Genomic DNA, 20,479 nt, shown 5'->3' with positions numbered 1-20,479 from the left:
ACAAGTCACCTCTGCAGGTTGTTGAACGTCTTCCTAGTGACACACTGAACGTCAACAACCACCTCCGAGCGTCGCTTAACGTCAACGTGCGACTGGCAACCCACACTGGGTCGCATCGGTGGAGGAACCACCTCAACTGGCAGACGCGAGTAGGATACCTCAGCGTCAACAGGGCGCACAACCAACCGGTTGGAAGGTTGTTGGCCAGAAGGTTCTTCTCCGCATTTAAGTCCTCTATCAAGGACACAAGCTTGGACTGCATGTCTTGCAGCAAAGCCCATTAGGGTCTACGGGAGCAGGTGTGGCAACAGACGGGGTTAGCGACTGAGGCGGAACCATTTACCATCCCTGGAAGCCTTGTTATGTGTGACATAATAGTACAGCAAAACTTCAAAGGCTCGACAAAAGTTGAGAAGTTGACCTGTAAACAACTTGGAGCGTCTTCTGGCTAGGCGCCAGGGCGAGTCTACCAGAATTGAGAAGTCTATCTGGGCAGAGGCATGAACTCCCAAGCCGATAACTTTTCTCGTGTCCTATCAGACTCTCGCTTAATAAGCCAGTTTAAAAGAAGGGAAATCAAAGGCTGTATCCCTAAAACTCCTCCTGGTGCAAAAACCAGTCGCCTAGCCAACGTAACGCTCTCTAGGAGAGCGAGAGAGCACTAGCTTAACAACAACGGCTTCGAAGTAGCTAGGCCTAGTGTAAGTTCTGACGTTTAGGCGAACGAGGAGCAGCAGTTACAAGATCCGGACGAAGATCCTTAAAAAATCATCATGATTTAATTAAAGTCCATAGGAGGCTAAGCAGCTTAAGGCTCCTCTCCAAATGACAGAGTCCTCAAAGGAATATCAGTAGGAGGGAGAACAGCACTTTCTCATCTACAGGAACCTTGTCCGATAAAAGCTAGGTTATCTCAGTGAGTCTCTCACTGGTGCATTAGTAGCAGACCAGAAGGCAACGTCATGTAACTGCTTGACAGTCTGTGAACTGTCAACAACTGAACTGTCAACCACAACAGGTGCGTGAGGACATACAGCACTGGTGCATTAGTAGCAGACCAGAAGGCAACGTCATGTAACTGCTTGACAGTCTGTGAACTGTCAACAACTGAACTGTCAACCACAACAGGTGCGTGAGGACATACAGTGTTCACTCGAGACTGCTTTGACTGTCTATACTGAGCAGTCAAAACAACTCTAGAATGCGGAGGTTGACGCACCGCGTCAAAACAAAACAACTTAGGTTGTTGTTGTAACTCGCGAACGTCAACGGAGGGTTCCGTGCGTCGCTGAACGTCAACATGCGGCTGGCAGGGTACACTGCGCATGGGTGGCGGGACTCTCACAGCTGGAGTGCGGGAGAAGGTAGCCTCAGCGTCAACTGAACGCACAACCGTGGTTGGTTGTAGGCTAACGGGTGCAGCGTCAACCTTCTCTGCACGAAAGTCCTGCATTAAAGACGTTAACTGTGTCTGCATGGTCTGCAGCAAAGACCACTTAGGGTCTACAGTAGCAGGTGCGGCAACAGACGGTGTTACTGCCTGTTGCGGTACCGCTTTGCCTCTCTTAGGAGGTGAGCAGTCGTCGGAAGACTGCAGCGAGTCCGAACTGACCCAGTGGCTACAACTGGGCCGTTGGACTTGCGCGGAAGGGACCGACTTGCGCTTAATAAGCTGCGAGACCTTGGTCCATGGTTTCTTACGAGAAACCTCTTCCGCAGACGAGAAGTAAATGGGCTCTCTCGTCTTTGTGTGGGTGGGGCGATCTTGGGTAGATACGCCCGAAACCACGGAGGGAAACGTCTGTTCGTTGATCAAGGCCTGACGAACCCATAAGTCGTTCGACATTACTTCTCCCCTGGGCTTGGGAGCTTGCAAGAGGTCCCGGACTAGGTGAACGACAGGCACGAACAGACGAACCCTCGGACGCAACACTGTAACACTTTGCGCATATCACTTTATCACTTCGATTTTCTGTTTTGCACTTATTTCACTGAAATCGAAACTTTTACTGATTTCTACCTGAAACACGCAATTCTACCCTTCATTAGACGGTAGTAATTGCGAAAACAGTCGTATAATGCAGCTCATTAATACTAGCAAAAACAGAAAACATATATAAAGATAAAGAATTCAGAGGCTGGGAAAGAGACTAAACACTAGTTCAAATAAACTACGTTTACAATCTCTCACCGCACATAGCCTGGGGACAAGAATAAAACCCTAGAAACGTTTTACCTTCTTCCCTGTACAGCGGCTAGGGAGGAGAGTAACACGAGAACAACGTTACCCGCTTGAACGGAACGTTTTTTCTCCTCTCTCTCCCTCCGTCTCTATCTCTCTCTCTCTTTCTCTCTTGATTTCGCACCTGAGAGAAGAGCCCAATTATATATCGTCAAAAAAACATGTTATTTGGCTAAAGGAAAAAACTGAAAGGTTTTCCAAATAAAAAGTTCCTTTAATTTAGAATTTAAACCATTTAAGCTAAGAAAGAATGAACGAAACGTCAGAATCGATTTACTCTTACTGCAAAGTGAAACCGTGATACACTCTCTCTCTATCGTAACGATAGAGCGCATGTTGAACGTCCTGAACGTCAACAACTGCGTAGTCTAAAAAACTAAACGTTAGTTCATCTTTGAAAACAGTACGAAGACTATCAAAGAAAATCTTTCATAAAACATTAAATTTAAAAAGTTTTATTCTTTAAAGGCTAAATACGATATAACGGGCTCAACGTTGATTAACTTCGGTTCCAAGTTAGGACCGCCTACTATCAGGAAAGGTCGCATATAAACAAAACATAAAAATTTATTGTTATATGTTTATAATAAATGGAAAGTTAATCGAAGAGGCCTAATAAAGGCGGAGAGATATAAAATATATAGATCTATAACGTGTTAAGCAAAATTACTAAAAACCTGAACACACTTCCGTCTAAGGGAAGGGTCGGCCATTTAAAAGTGAAAGAGAGTCCATACTCTCTTTGTCACCATAATTAAATCTATCCAAAACGAGTTCAAGTTTTGAGATGAAGATAAAACCCCTGCATAGCGAAAGCTCAAAACTAGAATAGTGTACTTCACCAAATAGTTGTGAAAACAAATCCAGTTCGTAACAGCGTATTTAGTAGGTCTTGCCAGTGGCACGACAGAGAGAAAATTGGTTCTGTGTTTGCATGGAGTACTTGAGTACCTGCTCGACAGATGGCGCTGTTGATGTACACCCCCACCTGTATAGCGATCGCTGGCGTATTTTGTCCTTAGGTTTTTCTGTCGGGCAGCAGAGCTGACAGCTTATATGATCACCGGCTAAGTTTAATATTGAAAAATATATATATATATATATATATATATATATATATATATATATATATATATATATATATATATATATATATATATATATATATATATATATATATATATATATATATATATATATATATATATATATATATATATATCTAAAGTAGGAAGATGTGATGTAGTTCTAAGGGAAAAGTATGGGAAATATGTCTGGGTAATAAGCAAAGCTCTACCTCCAGTTTGTTTCTACATTATGATCAGAGATAAATGTAAACAAAACATTGGTTGCCATTTTTTATCAAGCTTTTTAGCATTTTTAGGAAATGCATGATATAAAATCACCTTTAATATTTGTGCCTGTTTTAGTTTAGGGTACTGTAGTACATGCATTAAGTGTTCTGTACATTAAAGGGTAGTTTGTTAACAGTACTACGTACAAGGGAAGGTTTTAAAAGTCTGAATATACATGTTGAATAAATAGGTAAATATGGTGTCACTACTTCGCGGATTTTCACCTATCGCGGCCGCGACTGGAACCTATCTACCGCGATAAACGAGGGTTCACTGTACTTTGAGTTGGTAACCTACGCATCATATACTGTAAGACGGGTTGTGATTGGTTCAAGCGCTGATAGATGACGAATCAGAACTCAAGTTTTGTTATCTAGCCTGTGATTGGTGTTTTGCCCTCATCTCCAACCCGCAGCATCTAGGTTCTCGCGGGCCCGGGTCGTCCACTTTCTCTTACGGCGTATCGCTGAGTAGACGTTCTTAAGTTTGTGAAATTTAATCTGTGCTGTATGCGACTGTTTTAAGTTGAACTTTTTGTTAAATCCTACTGTACAATGCCTCCCAAGCGTTCTGCTTCTACTAAGGCTGGTAGTGAGCCTAAATGCCACCGAAGGATGATGACGATTGCTGAGAAGGTTACGCTTCTCGATATGTTAAAAGACGGTAGAAGTTACGCGGCCGCAGCGCGCCATTTTGGAATCAACGAATCTACTGTTCGCTATATCAAGAAGGACGAGGCGAACATTAGAAAGACGGCTGCAATCACCTTTAGCAGATCAGCGAAGCGAGTCGTTACAACGCGTAATAAAACGATCGTACGCATGGAAGGTGCTTTAGCTGTGTGGATTGCCGACTGCCGGAAGAAGAACATAGCCTTGGATACGAACACCATCCGAACAAAGGCTTTGAGCTTGTATGAGAATTTTGCTGCAAAGGAACCTCAAGACAACGACGGCAACCATGCTGAAGAAGATGATGATGCAGATGATCCTCAACCAGGGACATCCACTGATTCCCAGCCTCAGAAACAACGTTTTTCCGCCAGCAAAGGATGGTTCGCGAAGTTCCAGAAACGCTTCGCCCTGAAAAGCGTTTCCCTGCATGGCGAGGCTGCTTCGGCTGACACTGCCGCTGCTGAAACTTACATGAACCAGACGTTCAAGAATATTATCGCCGAAGGTGGATACAAGCCGGAACAAGTGTTTAATATGGATGAGACCGGCTTGTTTTGGAAGAGAATGCCGTCGCGAACTTTCCTGTTCAAAGAGGAAGCCAAAGCCTCTGGCTTTAAAGCATTCAAGGATCGCGTTACCCTCGTGATGTGTGGTAATGCTGCTGGATTTTTGCTAAAGCCGGGGCTTATTTATAAGTCGAAAAATCCTCGCGCTTTGAAAAATAAAAACAAGAATCTCCTTCCCGTGTACTGGATGCATAATCCAAAAGCATGGATTACGAAGATGCTGACCTCCAACTGGTTCCACCAGTGTTTCATCCCGCAAGTCAGTCAATATCTCGTAGAGAAGGGCTTGCCATTCAAGATCCTTCTCCTTATGGATAACGCTGGTGGACACGCAACTGACCTGTCGCGTGAGGGCGTTCAGGTTGAGTTCCTGCCACCCAACACCACGTCATTAATTCAACCGATGGACCAGGGGGTTATCAGGGCGTTCAAGGCCCTCTACACGAAGAATACCTTGGCGGACCTCGTTGCGTGTGGATGCTGCCCAAGAGGATGAGGATGAAGATTTTAACTTGAAGGCGTACTGGCGGCAGTACACCATAGCCACATGCCTGAAGAATATTCAGAAGGCACTTCAAGAGATGAAACCTGCAACTGTGAATGCGAGCTGGAAGAAGTTGTGGCCCGAGATTGTTTACGACGACGAGGGATTTACACCTGCTGAAATCCAACACTCTGCAGTACGCAAATCTGTGCAGTTGGCTGCCATAATTGGAGGGGACGGGTTTGGCGACATGATGACTGAAGACGTCGACGAGTTGTTGGACTGCCATTCCCAGCCCCTAACTGACGCAGACCTCGAAGACCTGACGAAATCGGCAAGCGAAGAAGAGAGTGAAACCCAGGAAGAGACCCAAGAAAATGTCGAAGAAACGGGCTTAACACTAGAACGGCTTTCCAAGGTCTGCAACCATATAAAGGAGGTGAAAGAAATGTTGCAAGAGTGGGACGAGGATATGGTTTGGTCGGTGCAATTCTGCAACAAGGTTGATGACATCATGACTCCCTACAAGATGCTCTTAGATCAAAAAAAGAAGCAGCGGCAACAACTTCCGATCACAATGTTCTTCCAGCCTCGCAAAAAAAAGCCAGTTCCTCCTGCTACTACGCCTTTGGAAGAAATTGAAGAAGTTGAAGAGGTGTCCCAGGAAAAGACACCTCCGTCTGAAGAGACGTAAAATACTACCTGGCTGCACAGTAGAACACATCATCAGCTTCATCGCCATCATCATTCAAGTTTTTCTTGAACTTCTTTCGTGGTGAGTACAGTAACAATCTTTATTTTTTACTTTAATATTCTAACATTCTAATATTTGTGCCTGTTTTATAGTTTAGTACTGTATGCATTAAGTTAAAGGGAAGGTTTTAAAAGTCTACATGTTGTAACCTATCATATTTTTTTTGTTTAAAATTTACATTTACGTACGTAAAACAATCTCTCTCTCTCTCTCTCTCTCTCTCTCTCTCTCTCTCTCTCGTAAATTGTTTTCCTGCTTTGCTACGTACAGTATGTACTGTATGATTTTATATAGATACGGTAAATTATATTTGTACTAATAACATATTTTGTAAATGCTTTTACTGTAAATATCATTATTTATCACTTTCATAATGCGCGTTAAATGCCTTCTTTGTTCTGAACGTGGTTGTTTACTGAGCGTACAGTACTTTATGACGCCGTCGTTTCAGGCGGCGTCATAAAGAAAAACATTTCAGTTGGAAGTCCTAAGAAAAATTAAGTAAAACATTGGTAATAAAAAAATCAACATACTGTATAATCAATATAATCGATGCAAAAACTAATCTATACATGTATGTGTACACTAAATGAGTTTGTTTCTTCATTATGATCAGAGATGAACGTAAACAAAACATTGGTTGCCATTTTTTATCGTGCTTTTTAGGTGTTTAGGAAATGCATGATATAAAATCGCCTTTAATATTTGTGCCTGTTTTAGTTTAGGGTGCTGTAGTACATGCATTAAGTGTTCTGTACATTAAAGGGTAGTTTGTTAACAGTACTACGTACAAGGGAAGGTTTTAAAAGTCTGAACATACATGTTAGATAAATAGGTAAATATGATGTCACTACTTCGCGGATTTTCACCTATCGCGGCCGGGTCTGGAACCTATCTACCGCGATAAACGAGGGTTCACTGTACAAATTATTTCCAAATTGGTCATTTGTTCAGGCACTATATACAAACCCTTACCCTCTTACAGTGGAAACACTTCATGGTGGGTGGATAAGAAAAAAATCAACTGGCTGGTGATTGTCCAGGGGTGTTACTCTCCGCTCCGTACATGCTGTTTAGAGGCACGCAACACCTTGTCACCCTACGAGGGTTGTGGACCTGGGAAATCAGTGGTAGGTATAGAATTTAGCAATGTCACTTGACCAGGTAAGCGTAAATTTGGAGTTAAACCCCTCACTTAACCTAGACATTGCCCAACTCCACCTCACTTGGAGAATAGGAACATAACAGATATACTGTATAAGTATTAGGTTACACAAGGGACAATGGTACCCACCTACAGTTACCGGAGGTCAGCTTGCAGAATTCCTTAGATTATGAACCCCAAGAGAGGGGAAAATGAAATACGAAGTGGTCAGTCACTCACACATTCATCTTACACTTACTTGCGGAGTAACATTTGCCCTCAACCGACTGCTACTTATCCTATATGGGAGCTGAGGGGTTACCAACCACATGATGAGCAGCCACCACAGGTCCTATGGCGAAAGTATCTAGGTTCCTGTGGGTTATGTCTTGCAGGTAGTGGGCGGTGAATGTGGTTTGACATTTCCACACTTGCATCAAAGAAATTCTTTTTGAATGCAAGGGATGTGCTGATACCCGTGACGTCATGAGCTCGGGGATGATGAACAGAAGGTGAGGAACCTGGTTGTATGGATCTCTCTATCATCCAAAAGAGAAGAAGTTCTTTGTGTTCTTCCTTTTAATTTTCCCTGTACTCACAAAGAGGCTGCCACTCTGCGGGCAGTTCTTTTTAAGTATTTCCTCAGTGCCCTTAAAGGGCAGAATAACAATTGATCTGGGTTATGTTACGGAACGGATATTCTCAATCCGGAAGGGCCCGAATCTAGGATCCGCTACAGCCAGATTTTGAGTCATGGCCAAAAACTCAGGGACGAGACTGAGCGTCAATTGCCTCCACCACCTTGAATGGGCAATGTCAAAGGACAGAACGAGCAACTCGCCAAGTTACTTCGCAGAGGCCAGGGCTAGAGAATAGACCATCTTCAAAGTCAAGTCACGTTCTGATGTTTGACGAAGAGGTTTGTATGGCATACCTTTCTGTGAATGTAGTACTTCCACAATATTCCAAGGACGTGGTATGATTTTAAACTGAGGGTAGATGTGCTTTTAAATTCCGTAAGAGGAGAGAGAATTTCATCGAAGAGAAAATGTTAACTCTGTTAGTCTGAAAGGGAGGCTTCCGACTGAGCGATAGCCTTTTACGGCTGAAACCAAACAGAGTTTTTCCTCCCTGAGGTACAACAAAAACTCTGCTTTGTTGGGATAGTGGCACTGAAAGGAGTGATACCCCGTCGACGACAACAATTACAAATGACGGACAACTTTACCTGATATACAGAGGCAGATGAGTCCCAGAGGTATCCTACCATTCTCTTCATATCCAGTCTTGAAAAATCTTTCTTTGTGAGGAGTTGCTGAATAACTTCCAGGTGTGATGAAGAAGCGATGGAATCGCTTAGAGGAAGATCTTTACTTCACTTGTGATTGTCTGAGTAAATCAGGATGTGGAGGGAACTCTCTTGGAGCCTCTGTGAGCAGATGCAGAAGATCCAGAAACCATTCTGCTTGTCGCCACAATGTAGCTTCTAGGGTCATCAAGAGATCTTGCAATACCCTGATCTTGTTTAGATGCCTCCTTACTAGGCAAAAGGGGGGGGAAAACATAGATGTCTAATCAGTCCCAACAATGTAGGAAGGAGTTTTGCCAGACCGCATGGGGATCTGGTACTGGAGAGCAGTACACAGGAAGCTTATTGTTTAGAATTGTTGCAAACAGGTCAATTGTCAACAAACCCCTGAAAGTCAAAACTCTGTTGGCTATCTGTTGTTTCAAAGACTATTCAGAGCCTACTATACAAGTCCTCCTGCTCAGATTATCTGCCAGAATGTTCCTTTTGCCCAGGATGAAATGGGCTGATAGGGCTACTGAGTTGTCTTCTGTCCATCTGAGGATTTCTACAACTAGTTGGCAAAGGTTCTATGAAAAAGTACCTCCTTGCTTGTTCATGTGTGACACTACCACGGTTTTGATGCTCATCAGGAGTGCCCTGAAAGGAGCTGATGAAACTGCTTGAGGGCCAGAAAAGCTGCCCTCATTTCCAAGAGGTTTATGTGACACTGTCGCTTCAGCTTCCAACCAACGTCCGGATGCCACGAGGTGCAACAGGTGAGCCCTCTACCCTCCTTTTAATGTGTCTGTGAAGAGCAACACTTCCAGGGAAGGAGAGAGAATATCTACTCCCTGGGCAAATTGGTGTCTAACACCCACTAACTCAGGTCTCTCTTCTCCTCTGACCCTATCAGCACCACAGTAGAAAGCGAATGTGTAGGCAGTCATTGGGCATCAAATTCTTCAAAGAGGTTAGGTGTCCTAGGAGCCTTTGCCAAAGAATTGCTGGCAAGCTGTTCTGTGACAGAAAAGGGTGAGCTACCCTTTTCATTCTCTCTACTCATTACTGTTTGGTCATGATTTTCATTCATAGATATACCATCTTTTGCTATGGTTGCTGAGATGACTTCTCATAATTTACCATGATTCCCAGATCCTGGCTAAAGGCGAGGAGTCTGTATCGATGAAGGAGAGGGTCTCCCTCGAGTCTGCTACAACTAGCTAATTATTCTAGATAACGAAGACAAATGCCGTTCTTGTGAGCCCAGGTCGACACTAGGGTAAAGATCCGTGTAAAGACCTGAGGTGCTGTGGACAGGCTAAAGCACAGCACCTTGAATTGGTCTATCCTTATGCTTAAGGTGAATCTCAGGTATTTCCTTGAGGATGGATGAATGGGGATCTGGAAGTACGCACCCTTGAGGTCTAACAATATCATGACTGTCCGAGCCGTCTTCATCTTGACTGGAGTTTGTTGAAGAAACTCGTTCAGAGCTGGGAGGTCGATGACTGGTCTCCAACCTCTAGACGCTCTTTCTACAAATAACCGACTGTACAAGCCTGAGGACCCATCCAATACCTCATGGAGACTCCTTCTCAAGCATAGTCTATCCCACGGTCTAAAGGGCCTGTTCCTTCGTAGATACCCTAGCGTAGGAGCCTGACATTGTCAGATGGAGGGTACGAGGAGGGTGAGAGGGCAAGAACGGGATGATGTATCCCTCTCTGAGCATGGAGACCAACCTAGGTTTGGCCCTGTAAGCATCCACCTCTGCCAAATACTCTGCTAGCATCCCCCTACTGGTGGACTGGTCGGGGGAATGCCCTCCTTAGCAGAAACGTCAATATTTCCCTCTTTTACCACCTCTGCCCCTCTTCGAGCCCTAGCGTCCAAAAGGCTGCTTGGGACCTTGGTTACATTGCCTGCTTTTTCGGTTGTGAGCTCTTCTTCGAACCATAGCGTTGTAGACAATCTCTGCGGTGATAGGACCATGGAGTAAGGGTATGAAGTCATAGCCCTAAGTAGGAGGGAGTTCTGGCTCGCCTTCCCCCATCTGTGCGCTACTGCCTGAATGTTCTCCACGTTAAAGAGGGAGGGACCATCCATTGAGAAGTTTAATTTCATTGCCTGACACTGGAATTTTGTGATGACAGCATCACGTCGCCTCAAAATCCAGCTGACCTACTGGTTGACGATGCTTTGCATCAGGAACTCCAGTGTCCTAGCTCCTGAGAGGAGGAAGGCTGACATAACCTCCCTCTTCTAAGAGCGTAGGGTTGTCCCGGATTCGCATGGGCGCCACTCGTACTTGTTTGACCCCCGGGAAGCCAACCAAGCAGAGTTAGAATGGGTGAGGTCAAGCTGACAAGAATCTAATGGCGAGATTTCTTCCCTTTCAAGAGTGAACCCAAAGGGGAAAAATCCCTCGTATCCTTCGTCTTCCGTCACCTACTAAATCTCGTCCACTGGGAGGATGACCACTTACGACAATCATCGCAAGGAAACTCTTGCATGTAGGAATGACCACTACATGCAGGGCAGAGACCGTGAGGATCGGCATCCATAGCCGACATAAAGGCGACGCAACGGCGCCCTTTGATGCTGGGACAAATCCGCACCGTGAAGATCCTCACGGGCAAATACACCTATAAAAGAAAAAGAAGTTAAGTCTTTTAGCTTTTTGGCCAGTTTTTTTATTTTAGGGTTTTAACAGAAGGGTAAGGCATCTGTACTCTACCAAGCTGAAATAAAAAGCGACGGTTTGTTACTAGTGCAGGTGTGAGAGGTCTCTATGCACGCTAACTAGCGGAGGGTATTTACACTCACAAAAGATTTAGCTGCTAGTTTTAGCTATTACAGAAATATATCTCCACTGTGAAGAGCATAAGGTTTTGTATATAGTGCCACAACAAGTACTTTGCATAGATACCGCCATTTGAAGATCATCTTTCAACCAACTTATAAAAGATTATCCTCTCATGATTATTTGTTTCACTTTGTAGCAATCCATGCCTAACAGTATTGTATTTCTACTCTGCATCATTTTATCAATACTATTTAATGCATAAATGAAAAAATCTTCAACCTCATACTGCTACTACTCGTAAAATACTAATCACTCTTCTGTCTTAAGAAATTTATATAAATTCCTTCACTAGTATTCTCAAGGCACTATTTGAAATAAAGAAAAAGTATCTACCTTGTCTTTTAGCTATCATAGAATAAATTTGAAATTCTGAAAGGATTGTACAAAATTCCCTAAAAAAAGATTTTCACTTACTCTCTAATCTGGTTGAGTTTCTCTGTTATTACCGCTTCAACAGCATTGTATTCCTCTTGTCCAGGAGTTCTTTCAATTCTGGTAAGGTCATTTGTTGTTACTTCCTGAAGAAGCCTATTCGTTTGATGGTACAAGGCCTCCATTATGATACGAATCTCTACAATATTCAAGTGCCAAACTCTACACTTTTAGTGTGAGAAAATTATAACTTTTGAACATGATCCTCTCTAAATCCCTGATTTCAAGCATCAGTTGAAGACATTTCCTGTGAAAAAAATATAAAGCAGAAATACTGTAACGGCAAATAAATACAGTATGTAAACTTGGAAATTCTATAATTTGGAAGCATCTTTACTGAAAACATGTATTGTAGCTGTACAAATATGGCTAAAATTCATTACGTAGCTGTAAAGCACAAGGTTTACTTAGAACAGTTAATATGAATATCACCATCCTTGAAAGGATGCCAATTTTACAAACAAGTGTACATTGATTAGGGAACATACAGAAATGCTGTACCACGATACAAAAGCTTTTTAGTAATACATGACCATGAATTATACAATAGAGCTTCCACAGAAGAGTAAAATTCCATACCTTGATAAATTTCAGTTTAACTGAAATAAAAGTATTTAAATACATGAAGCTAGTTTACCATTTAAAAAAATAACAAATTCGTAGATAATTTGTATTTTTCCTAACTATACAAACCTTAGCTATTTAATATGGGTATTACTTTCGGCGTGGCTGAAATGACGAGCCATTAGAATTTTAACGAGGGTTTACTACCCCACCGCTAGTTAGTGGGGGTAGGGGAGGGTAGCTTGCTAACCCCCCTCACACACACACACACCTGTGCTTGAGCTCACTTTGCTTGGAGGTAGGACTTCAAGGGGGATAGGGCTGGCGGGCAAGTTTGATTAAATAGCTAAGGTTTGCATAGTTAGGAAAAATACAAATTATCTACGAATGTCATTTGTTCTGTAACTGACATACAAACCACGCTATTTAATAGGGGTGACTCACCCATTAGGAAGGGTGGAACGTCCCAGCCAGTACTGGCTTTTGGCTTTGCCCAGGGGCTCGTTATTTGAGTGTGTCAGCACTCAAAAATAAGGAGTCCCTCCACCTCGCTAGAACCTTGCTACGCAAGGACTGCGGCCTACGCAAGCTGTGTGTGAAGGTGTAATACAGTGTGACTCGTCCTACGAAGTTGACCTGTAGTCCTTTAGATGGAAACTTTAGGCCAGGACTCTCCCAATACCACCTCGTCAGGGTATAGGGACGTGACAGTATTAGCTTAATACTAGGAACACAAGGAAACATGGTTTACCTGCAGTGGTTTGAGGTCAGCTGTGCAGAGAACCAAGAATGCTGCTTTCCCCAAGAGAAGGGAAGATGAAGAAAAGAATAAGGGCCAGACAAACGTTTTCATTCATGCAGACTAAGACTGGCTAACAATGCCCTCAACCTTCTGCTACTTGTCCAATAAGGAGCCTGAGGTTTTAAACCAGCTGTTGTGCAGCCACCACAGAGCCGATAGAGAACGTATCGAGCCTCCTGTGGGTCACGTCTTGCAGGTAGTGGGCTGTGAAGGTCGTCTGAAGCTTCCACACCCCAGCCTGAAGAACCTGTGTCACTGAGAAATTCTTTTTGAAGGCCACGCCCCTGACATCATGTGCTCAAGGGCGACGTGACGGAGGAGGGTCTGGATTCAGACAGATGAATCACTCTACGAATCCAAGCCGAGATGGTATTCTTGGTGACTGTTACGATCCTCGTGGGGATCGAACCAGATTCTGTTGAATTAATTAATGAAATGGGGACATTTCAACTACAACCAATTAGAGACAATAGGAAATATAGAAAGAAAACTCGCAAAAGAAAACATAATTTTATTTACAACTAGTCAAAGGTGAATGTTTCTTGATTGAGTACTTAGGAAGCACTAAACAAAGAGAATCCTTTGATTAAACTACACTCCAGCAAATAGGGGAACAGTCAAGATGGTAGATAAATAATACAAAAAGAATATACTACTCTTCGCAGCAGCTCTCGACGGTTGACAGGAACGGAGATGTTTTCAGGTCGTCGAGGGTAATGAGGGCGGGAGGCAACTCGTTAGGACATCTCGGACAAAGCTGGTTACGTCTGCATTCTCGTCCTTACGCCTTCTTTTCTTCACTCAGCTTGTTCACCCTCTCTCTCTCTCTCTCTCTCTCTCTCTTTCTTTCTTGGGTTTCTTCCTCGTCTCTCTTTCGTACTGTCCTCCCTCTCTTGATCGCGTGGAAGTTTATATATCCCTGTATGGGAGGGGTTAACTATGGACAGGTCCATATAAGGAAATTTTCTCGTTTCTTCATCCTCATTGGTGTTCCTTGAAACCGCTGATAACACCTAGACGAACGCTCTGCTGGTGTAATCAAATTCCATGAAGTTGACTCCTTCGGCTTAATGTATATCTTTTCGGCGACACACTGTTATTCTTGTCCTATGGGTTCCTTGGTGCTCTATAGACAGGGACTCGTTGTGCTCAAAGACCTCCAACCTAGGCACATAACTTGACGATGGCAGCTTCAATAAACAATAGCGGGACCTTATCTCTCTCTCTCTCTCTGCTTCTCTAAGAGTAGAAAAATCACGTGTTTTAACATTCTTTCCTATATTATTCTATCTACCCATGACACGTCCCCCTAAAAGAAAAAAAAAAGGAAAATCTACTGATTTTATCTTTTTTTTAAACAAAGCTATCAAAGGAGAAAATCTCTTATCCCTAAACTGAGAGACAATTACTTCATTACTCTCGTATCATGTAACCAAAAGCAAAACACACTCTTACGTGTTGATAGAAGAAAAACACAAAAACAGAAAGGAAACAAACGTCCATATCATTCTGAAAAGTCTCTAGAAAGACTGTCGGCTATTACATTATTCTTTCCCTTTATATGAACTATCTTTAAATCATAGTCTTGTAATTCCAAACTCCAACGCATGAGACGTTTATTCTTATTCTTAAACCTATCTAAGTAAACTAATGGATTGTGATCAGTATACACAGTTAAAACATGACCACTACGTACATAAATCTCAAAATGTTGCAAAGTTGATACTAAACTAAACAATTCCTTCTCAATAGTTGAATAATTCTGCTGTGCTTTATTTAACTTCTTCGAATAATAAGCCACAGGGTGCTTGATCCCATTCACTTCTTGCAACAGAACTCCTCCTATTCCAATGTCACTTGCATCTATCGCTAAATTAAATTCCTTGCTAAAATCGGGCAACATTAGTACAGGCTCGTGAATCATTATGGCCTTTAACTTATTGAAAGCTTCGATACATTCATTATCAAATACAAAACTTCGTCCTTTCTTGAAAAGATTAGTTATTGGAGCACTTATTTCTGAAAAATTAGGAACAAATCGGCGGAAATATGAAATCATTCCGATGAATCTCATTGCCTGTTTTTTACTGGTAGGAATTGGGAAATTGATGATAGCTTCTATGTTCCCATCTTTTGGACAAATCTTACCTAGACCTACCTTATGACCCAAATATGTGATCGAGGTTTTTCCGAATTCACATTTCTTCAGATTTAAAACAAGTTTTGCTTTTTCAAGTGCTGACAATACTTTAGCTAAAATGCGTAAATGTTGCTCCCACGTATCTGAAAATATTACAAGATCATCCAAATACACGACACAGTTATCAATTCCATTAAAACTCTATTCATTAATCTTTGAAAAGTACTCGCTGCATTTCGTAGACCAAAAGCCATAACTTTGGGTTCATAACTACCGAAAGGTGTTATGAAAGCAGATATTTTCTGTGCTCGACTACTTAAAGGTACTTGCCAATAACCTTTGGCCAAATCAAGTTTAGAAATAAACTTAGCATTTCCTATTTTATCTAAACAATCTTCTATCCTGGGGAGAGGAAAATTACTTTGTTTCGTAACACTATTCACTTTTCTAAAATCAATACACAGCCTATCTGATCCATCTTCCTTCTTAACAAGAACTATTGGAGAACACCAGTCACTTTCGCTGGGAACAATCAAACCATTGTCTAGCATATACTTAATTTCCTGTCGAACTGAATTTGTTTTTTCTGGGCTTAGACGATAAGGGCTTTGTCTAATGGGTTTTGTGTCCTGCAACTCAATATCGTGTTCTAAAAGATTAGTCAAACCCAATTTATCACTAACAGTTTCCGGATAATTTGAAAACACATTGAATAATTCCCTTGTTTTTTCTTCCTCTAAGCTAGAATTAAACAACATGAAATTATTAAGAACATCAGAGTTCTTCTCAAAAGTAATTTCTCTCTGCGACACTGTTACAACTGGCATTGGACGTTCATTATATTTCTTTAGCAAGTTGATGTGCAACCACTTAGCTCTACGCTTACCCATATCAATTAAGTAATTCAGATTTCCCCTTTTTTCTATGATAGGAAATGGACCTTCGAACTTATAAGATAATGAGGGACCTTCTTTCTGGACTAATACTAAGACTTTATCACCCACATGGAAAATTCTGTCTTTAGCCTTAAGATCGTATTTTCTTTTAGTTTCCCCTTGACGGTTGCTCTCATTTTCTTTTGCCATCTGCCAGGCTTTCCTTAAATCCTCTTTGTGATTTTCGATATTCTGTATGTAATCCTTTCTACCTTCTTCTTGCATTAACTTACACTTTAAAATTTCTAAAGGTCCTTTACCGGTGTGACCGAACAACAAATCAAAGGGACTAAATCCCGTGGTGTCATTAGGAGTTAATCGTAAAGCCAACAAGACAAAAGGTAACTTTTCTTCCCAATCATGCTCAAAATTATTACACAACTTCCTTAAGCAACTTTTCAACGTCTGATGAAAACGTTCAACAATTCCTTGTGATTCAGGGTGGTAGGGGGTGGAAGTTACAAGTTTAATCCCTAACTCTTTCATTTTATCTCTGAAATACTTTGATACAAAATTGCTACCATTATCACTCTGTATAACGCAAGGAAGTCCAAATTTCGAGAAATAGTTCAGCAAGCGTTTAACTACAGTTTTTGCATTGCAACTTCTTACTGGGATTGCTTCTGGATATCGTGTTAGTCTATCAATGATTGTTAATAGATAGATATTCCCTCCCTTACTCCTGGGCAAAGGGCCTACGATATCAATTACGACATTCTCAAAAGGTTCTCCTACCGATGGGATATTACATAACGGGGCCCGGGGAATTACTTGATTAGGTTTGCCAGCCATTTGACATTCGTGACAACTTAAAACATATCTCTTCACATCACTTTTCATTTTAGGCCAAAAGTACGTTTTAGTTATACACTTGAATGTTTTATTTACTCCTAAATGTCCTTGTTCATCATGTGCTAATTTCAAAATTGATTCACGAAGTTTCCTAGGAGTTACTAATTGCTCTATCACCTCCTCCTTGCTACCTGTCTTAGGACGAACATAGCGACACAAAAGTTCGTCTTTTAAACTAAATGTTTCCTTACAAACATTTTCAGGTTCATCATCCAATTCACAATCAAAAATTCTAGTTAGTGTTTCATCTTCCCTCTGCATCCTAACTAGTTCATCCTTACTCAATAAGCTAGTTTCTGAAACACTAATCTGCACATCACTTCTTTCGACAGCTACATCATCATCTCTGTTCACATCATCAACATTCGTAAAGTCAGTTTCCTCAACTACACTCATGCTAAGCTCATCGCCACTGCCTCTATTACCTACGTTCGAATCCTCGAACAACCTATGACCGTAGTCAATATCTGTATCTAATCCTGACCTGGTTACTATCATCTCAGGCACTTGAACTTCACTTAAAATAGGATTCACACACTTGGAGGTAGTTAAATCATTGCCAACAATAATGTCAACGCCGTCTACGGGCAAAGTATCCACGACTGCTAGTTTTACATCTCCTGTTACTAACTGACTTTCCAATTTCATCTTTAACAAAGGACAAACTACACAAGTGTTCGGAAACCCACCTAGCATAACTTTTTCTTTCATGCTGATTATTACATTCCTTGGTACACTCTCTCTCCTAACGAGTGATACGGCCGCTCCCGTATCTCTAAGCAAAACTACTTCCCTCAAATCACCTCCTTTAAGAGAAGAAATTAAACCTTCAGACAAAAATTCACCATAATGTTTCCTCGTTTCTTTCAAGAGATTATTCCTTCCTGAAGAAAGATTATTAACTAGTGACACAGGTTTTTTCACATTCGTACTTTCTACTGTGCAATTCCTAGCTATATGACCTTTCTTATTACAATTGTAACAAATGACCTCTGAATTACTGACTGCCCATTGGCTCCTACAGTACCGAGAAATATGACCTTCCTTCCCACACGTGTAACAATAATAATGATAATAATCCCTGTTCCTATTATCGTTATTGCTAGAACTACTTTTACTATGTTGTGCCTTACTTGACAAAAGATCGTTTTTCTTTTTACTGCCACTTAAACCATGTGTGAGACTGTACTCATCTGCTAATCTAGTAGCACCGGCAAAAGATGTTTCACGCCTATCTTCTATATATAATTTGATGTCTGGAGATATGTTATCTTTGAAACTTTCTAACAAAACTAAGTTCTTGAGATCTTCAAAATTATCGACTTCAGCGGAAGTCAACCAATCACAAAACGACCTTTCTAACTTCTTTCCGTACTCTACATAAGTACTAGTATCATCTCTCTTCAAACTTCTAAACTTCTTACGGTACGCCTCTGGTACCAATCTGTATGCACTAAGTACGGTTTCTTTCACAGTTTCATAATCTTTACTTTCATCCTCAGACAAACAACTATACACAGAATGTGCTTTACCACTTAAAACTGATTGTAAATACAAAGTCCACTGTCTTTTAGGAGCACCTACTCTGTTCATTAACTTTTCAAAAGACATAAAATATTTCGTAACATCTTCCTCATCAAATTTCGGTATAAGTTTAAGCACTGCACTCATATCTAAACTATCAGTGTCACTATTTAAAGATGAATTGCTCCCTGATCTGCTACCTGACCGACTGTTATGAAGAGTTTGTCTTAAACGAGCCATTTCTAACTCATGCTTACGCTGTTTTTCATTTTCTTCTCGCTTTCTTTCATTTTCTTCTCTTTCAGCTGCTCTTTCATCTCTCTCAAACGTTTCCTGGTCTCTCTTAATAACATAATCACGGAGATCATCGCCATCTAGACCAAGAAGTTTACCTGAATCTATCAAATCTCTCGTAATCGCACTCATTCTGTTTCTTTCTATATTCTCCCTGTTTCAATTGGTTATGTAGTCGAAAATTCTGGCAAAGGTCGCCAACTGTTACGATCCTCGTGGGGATCGAACCAGATTCTGTTGAATTAATTAATGAAATGGGGACATTTCAACTACAACCAATTAGAGACAATAGGAAATATAGAAAGAAAACTCGCAAAAGAAAACATAATTTTATTTACAACTAGTCAAAGGTGAATGTTTCTTGATTGAGTACTTAGGAAGCACTGAACTAAACAAAGAGAATCATTTGATTAAACTACACTCCAGCAAATAGGGGAACAGTCAAGATGGTAGATAAATAATACAAAAAGAATATACTACTCTTCGCAGCAGCTCTCGACGGTTGACAGGAACGGAGATGTTTTCAGGTCGTCGAGGGTAATGAGGGCGGGAGGCAACTCGTTAGGACATCTCGGACAAAGCTGGTTACGTCTGCATTCTCGTCCTTACGCCTTCTTTTCTTCACTCAGCTTGTTCGCCCTCTCTCTCTCTCTCTCTCTCTCTCTCTCTCTTTCTTTCTTGGGTTTCTTCCTCGTCTCTCTTTCGTACTGTCCTCCCTCTCTTGATCGCATGGAAGTTTATATATCCCTGTATGGGAGGGGTTAACTATGGACAGGTCCATATAAGGAAATTTTCTCGTTTCTTCATCCTCATTGGTGTTCCTTGAAACCGCTGATAACACCTAGACGAACGCTCTGCTGGTGTAATCAAATTCCATGAAGTTGACTCCTTCGGCTTAATGTATATCTTTTCGGCGACACACTGTTATTCTTGTCCTATGGGTTCCTTGGTGCTCTATAGACAGGGACTCGTTGTGCTCAAAGACCTCCAACCTAGGCACATAACTTGACGATGGCAGCTTCAATAAACAATAGCGGGACCTTATCTCTCTCTCTCTCTCTGCTTCTCTAAGAGTAGAAAAATCACGTGTTTTAACATTCTTTCCTATATTATTCTATCTACCCATGACAGTGACCCTCCTCTTAGTCCTCCCAGTGCTAACAAACAACGCTTGCACCTGAGGACGGACTGCAGTCGTTCTTTTGAGATATAGCCTCAAGCTCCTTACTGGGCACAGTAGGAGATGGTCTGGGTCATCTGTTACAGAACGGAGACTCGAAATCTGGAAGGAGTCGAACCGAGGGGCCGCCACCCCCGGATTCTGAGTCTTAGCAATAAACTCAGGGACGAATTTGAAAGTTACCTCCCCCCATCCCCTTGAATGGGCGATGTCATACGAGAGACGACGAAGTTCACTGACTCGCTTGGCCGAAGCCAAAGCTAGTAGGAACACCGTCTTCCAAGTTAGGTGGCAATCTGATGCCTGGCGTAATGGTTCATAGGGAGGTCTTTTAAGAGACCTGAGAACTTAGGTCTCACTTCTGTCTTAGGGCAGGTAAG

The 20,479-nt window shown here is 41.8% G+C and overlaps 1 protein-coding gene across 1 annotated transcript in view; it reads right to left on the bottom strand.

Annotated features, from left to right (window-relative positions):
* Membrin (golgi SNAP receptor complex member 2) overlaps window positions 1-20,479 on the bottom strand; it is a 155,622-nt gene that overhangs the window by 111,473 nt on the left and 23,670 nt on the right. Inside the window, exon 2 of the mRNA XM_068364602.1 lies at window positions 11,791-12,055. Coding sequence (XP_068220703.1) covers window positions 11,791-11,933 — 143 coding nt within the window. The 5' untranslated portion in view covers window positions 11,934-12,055. The remainder of the gene's footprint in view (window positions 1-11,790; window positions 12,056-20,479) is intronic.

The sequence above is a fragment of the Palaemon carinicauda genome, chromosome 41 (assembly GCF_036898095.1).
Source record: "Palaemon carinicauda isolate YSFRI2023 chromosome 41, ASM3689809v2, whole genome shotgun sequence".
NCBI classification, from domain to species: domain Eukaryota; kingdom Metazoa; phylum Arthropoda; class Malacostraca; order Decapoda; family Palaemonidae; genus Palaemon; species Palaemon carinicauda.
Note: the sequence above shows the minus strand (reverse complement) of the source record. Positions and strands in the feature narration are given on the sequence as shown.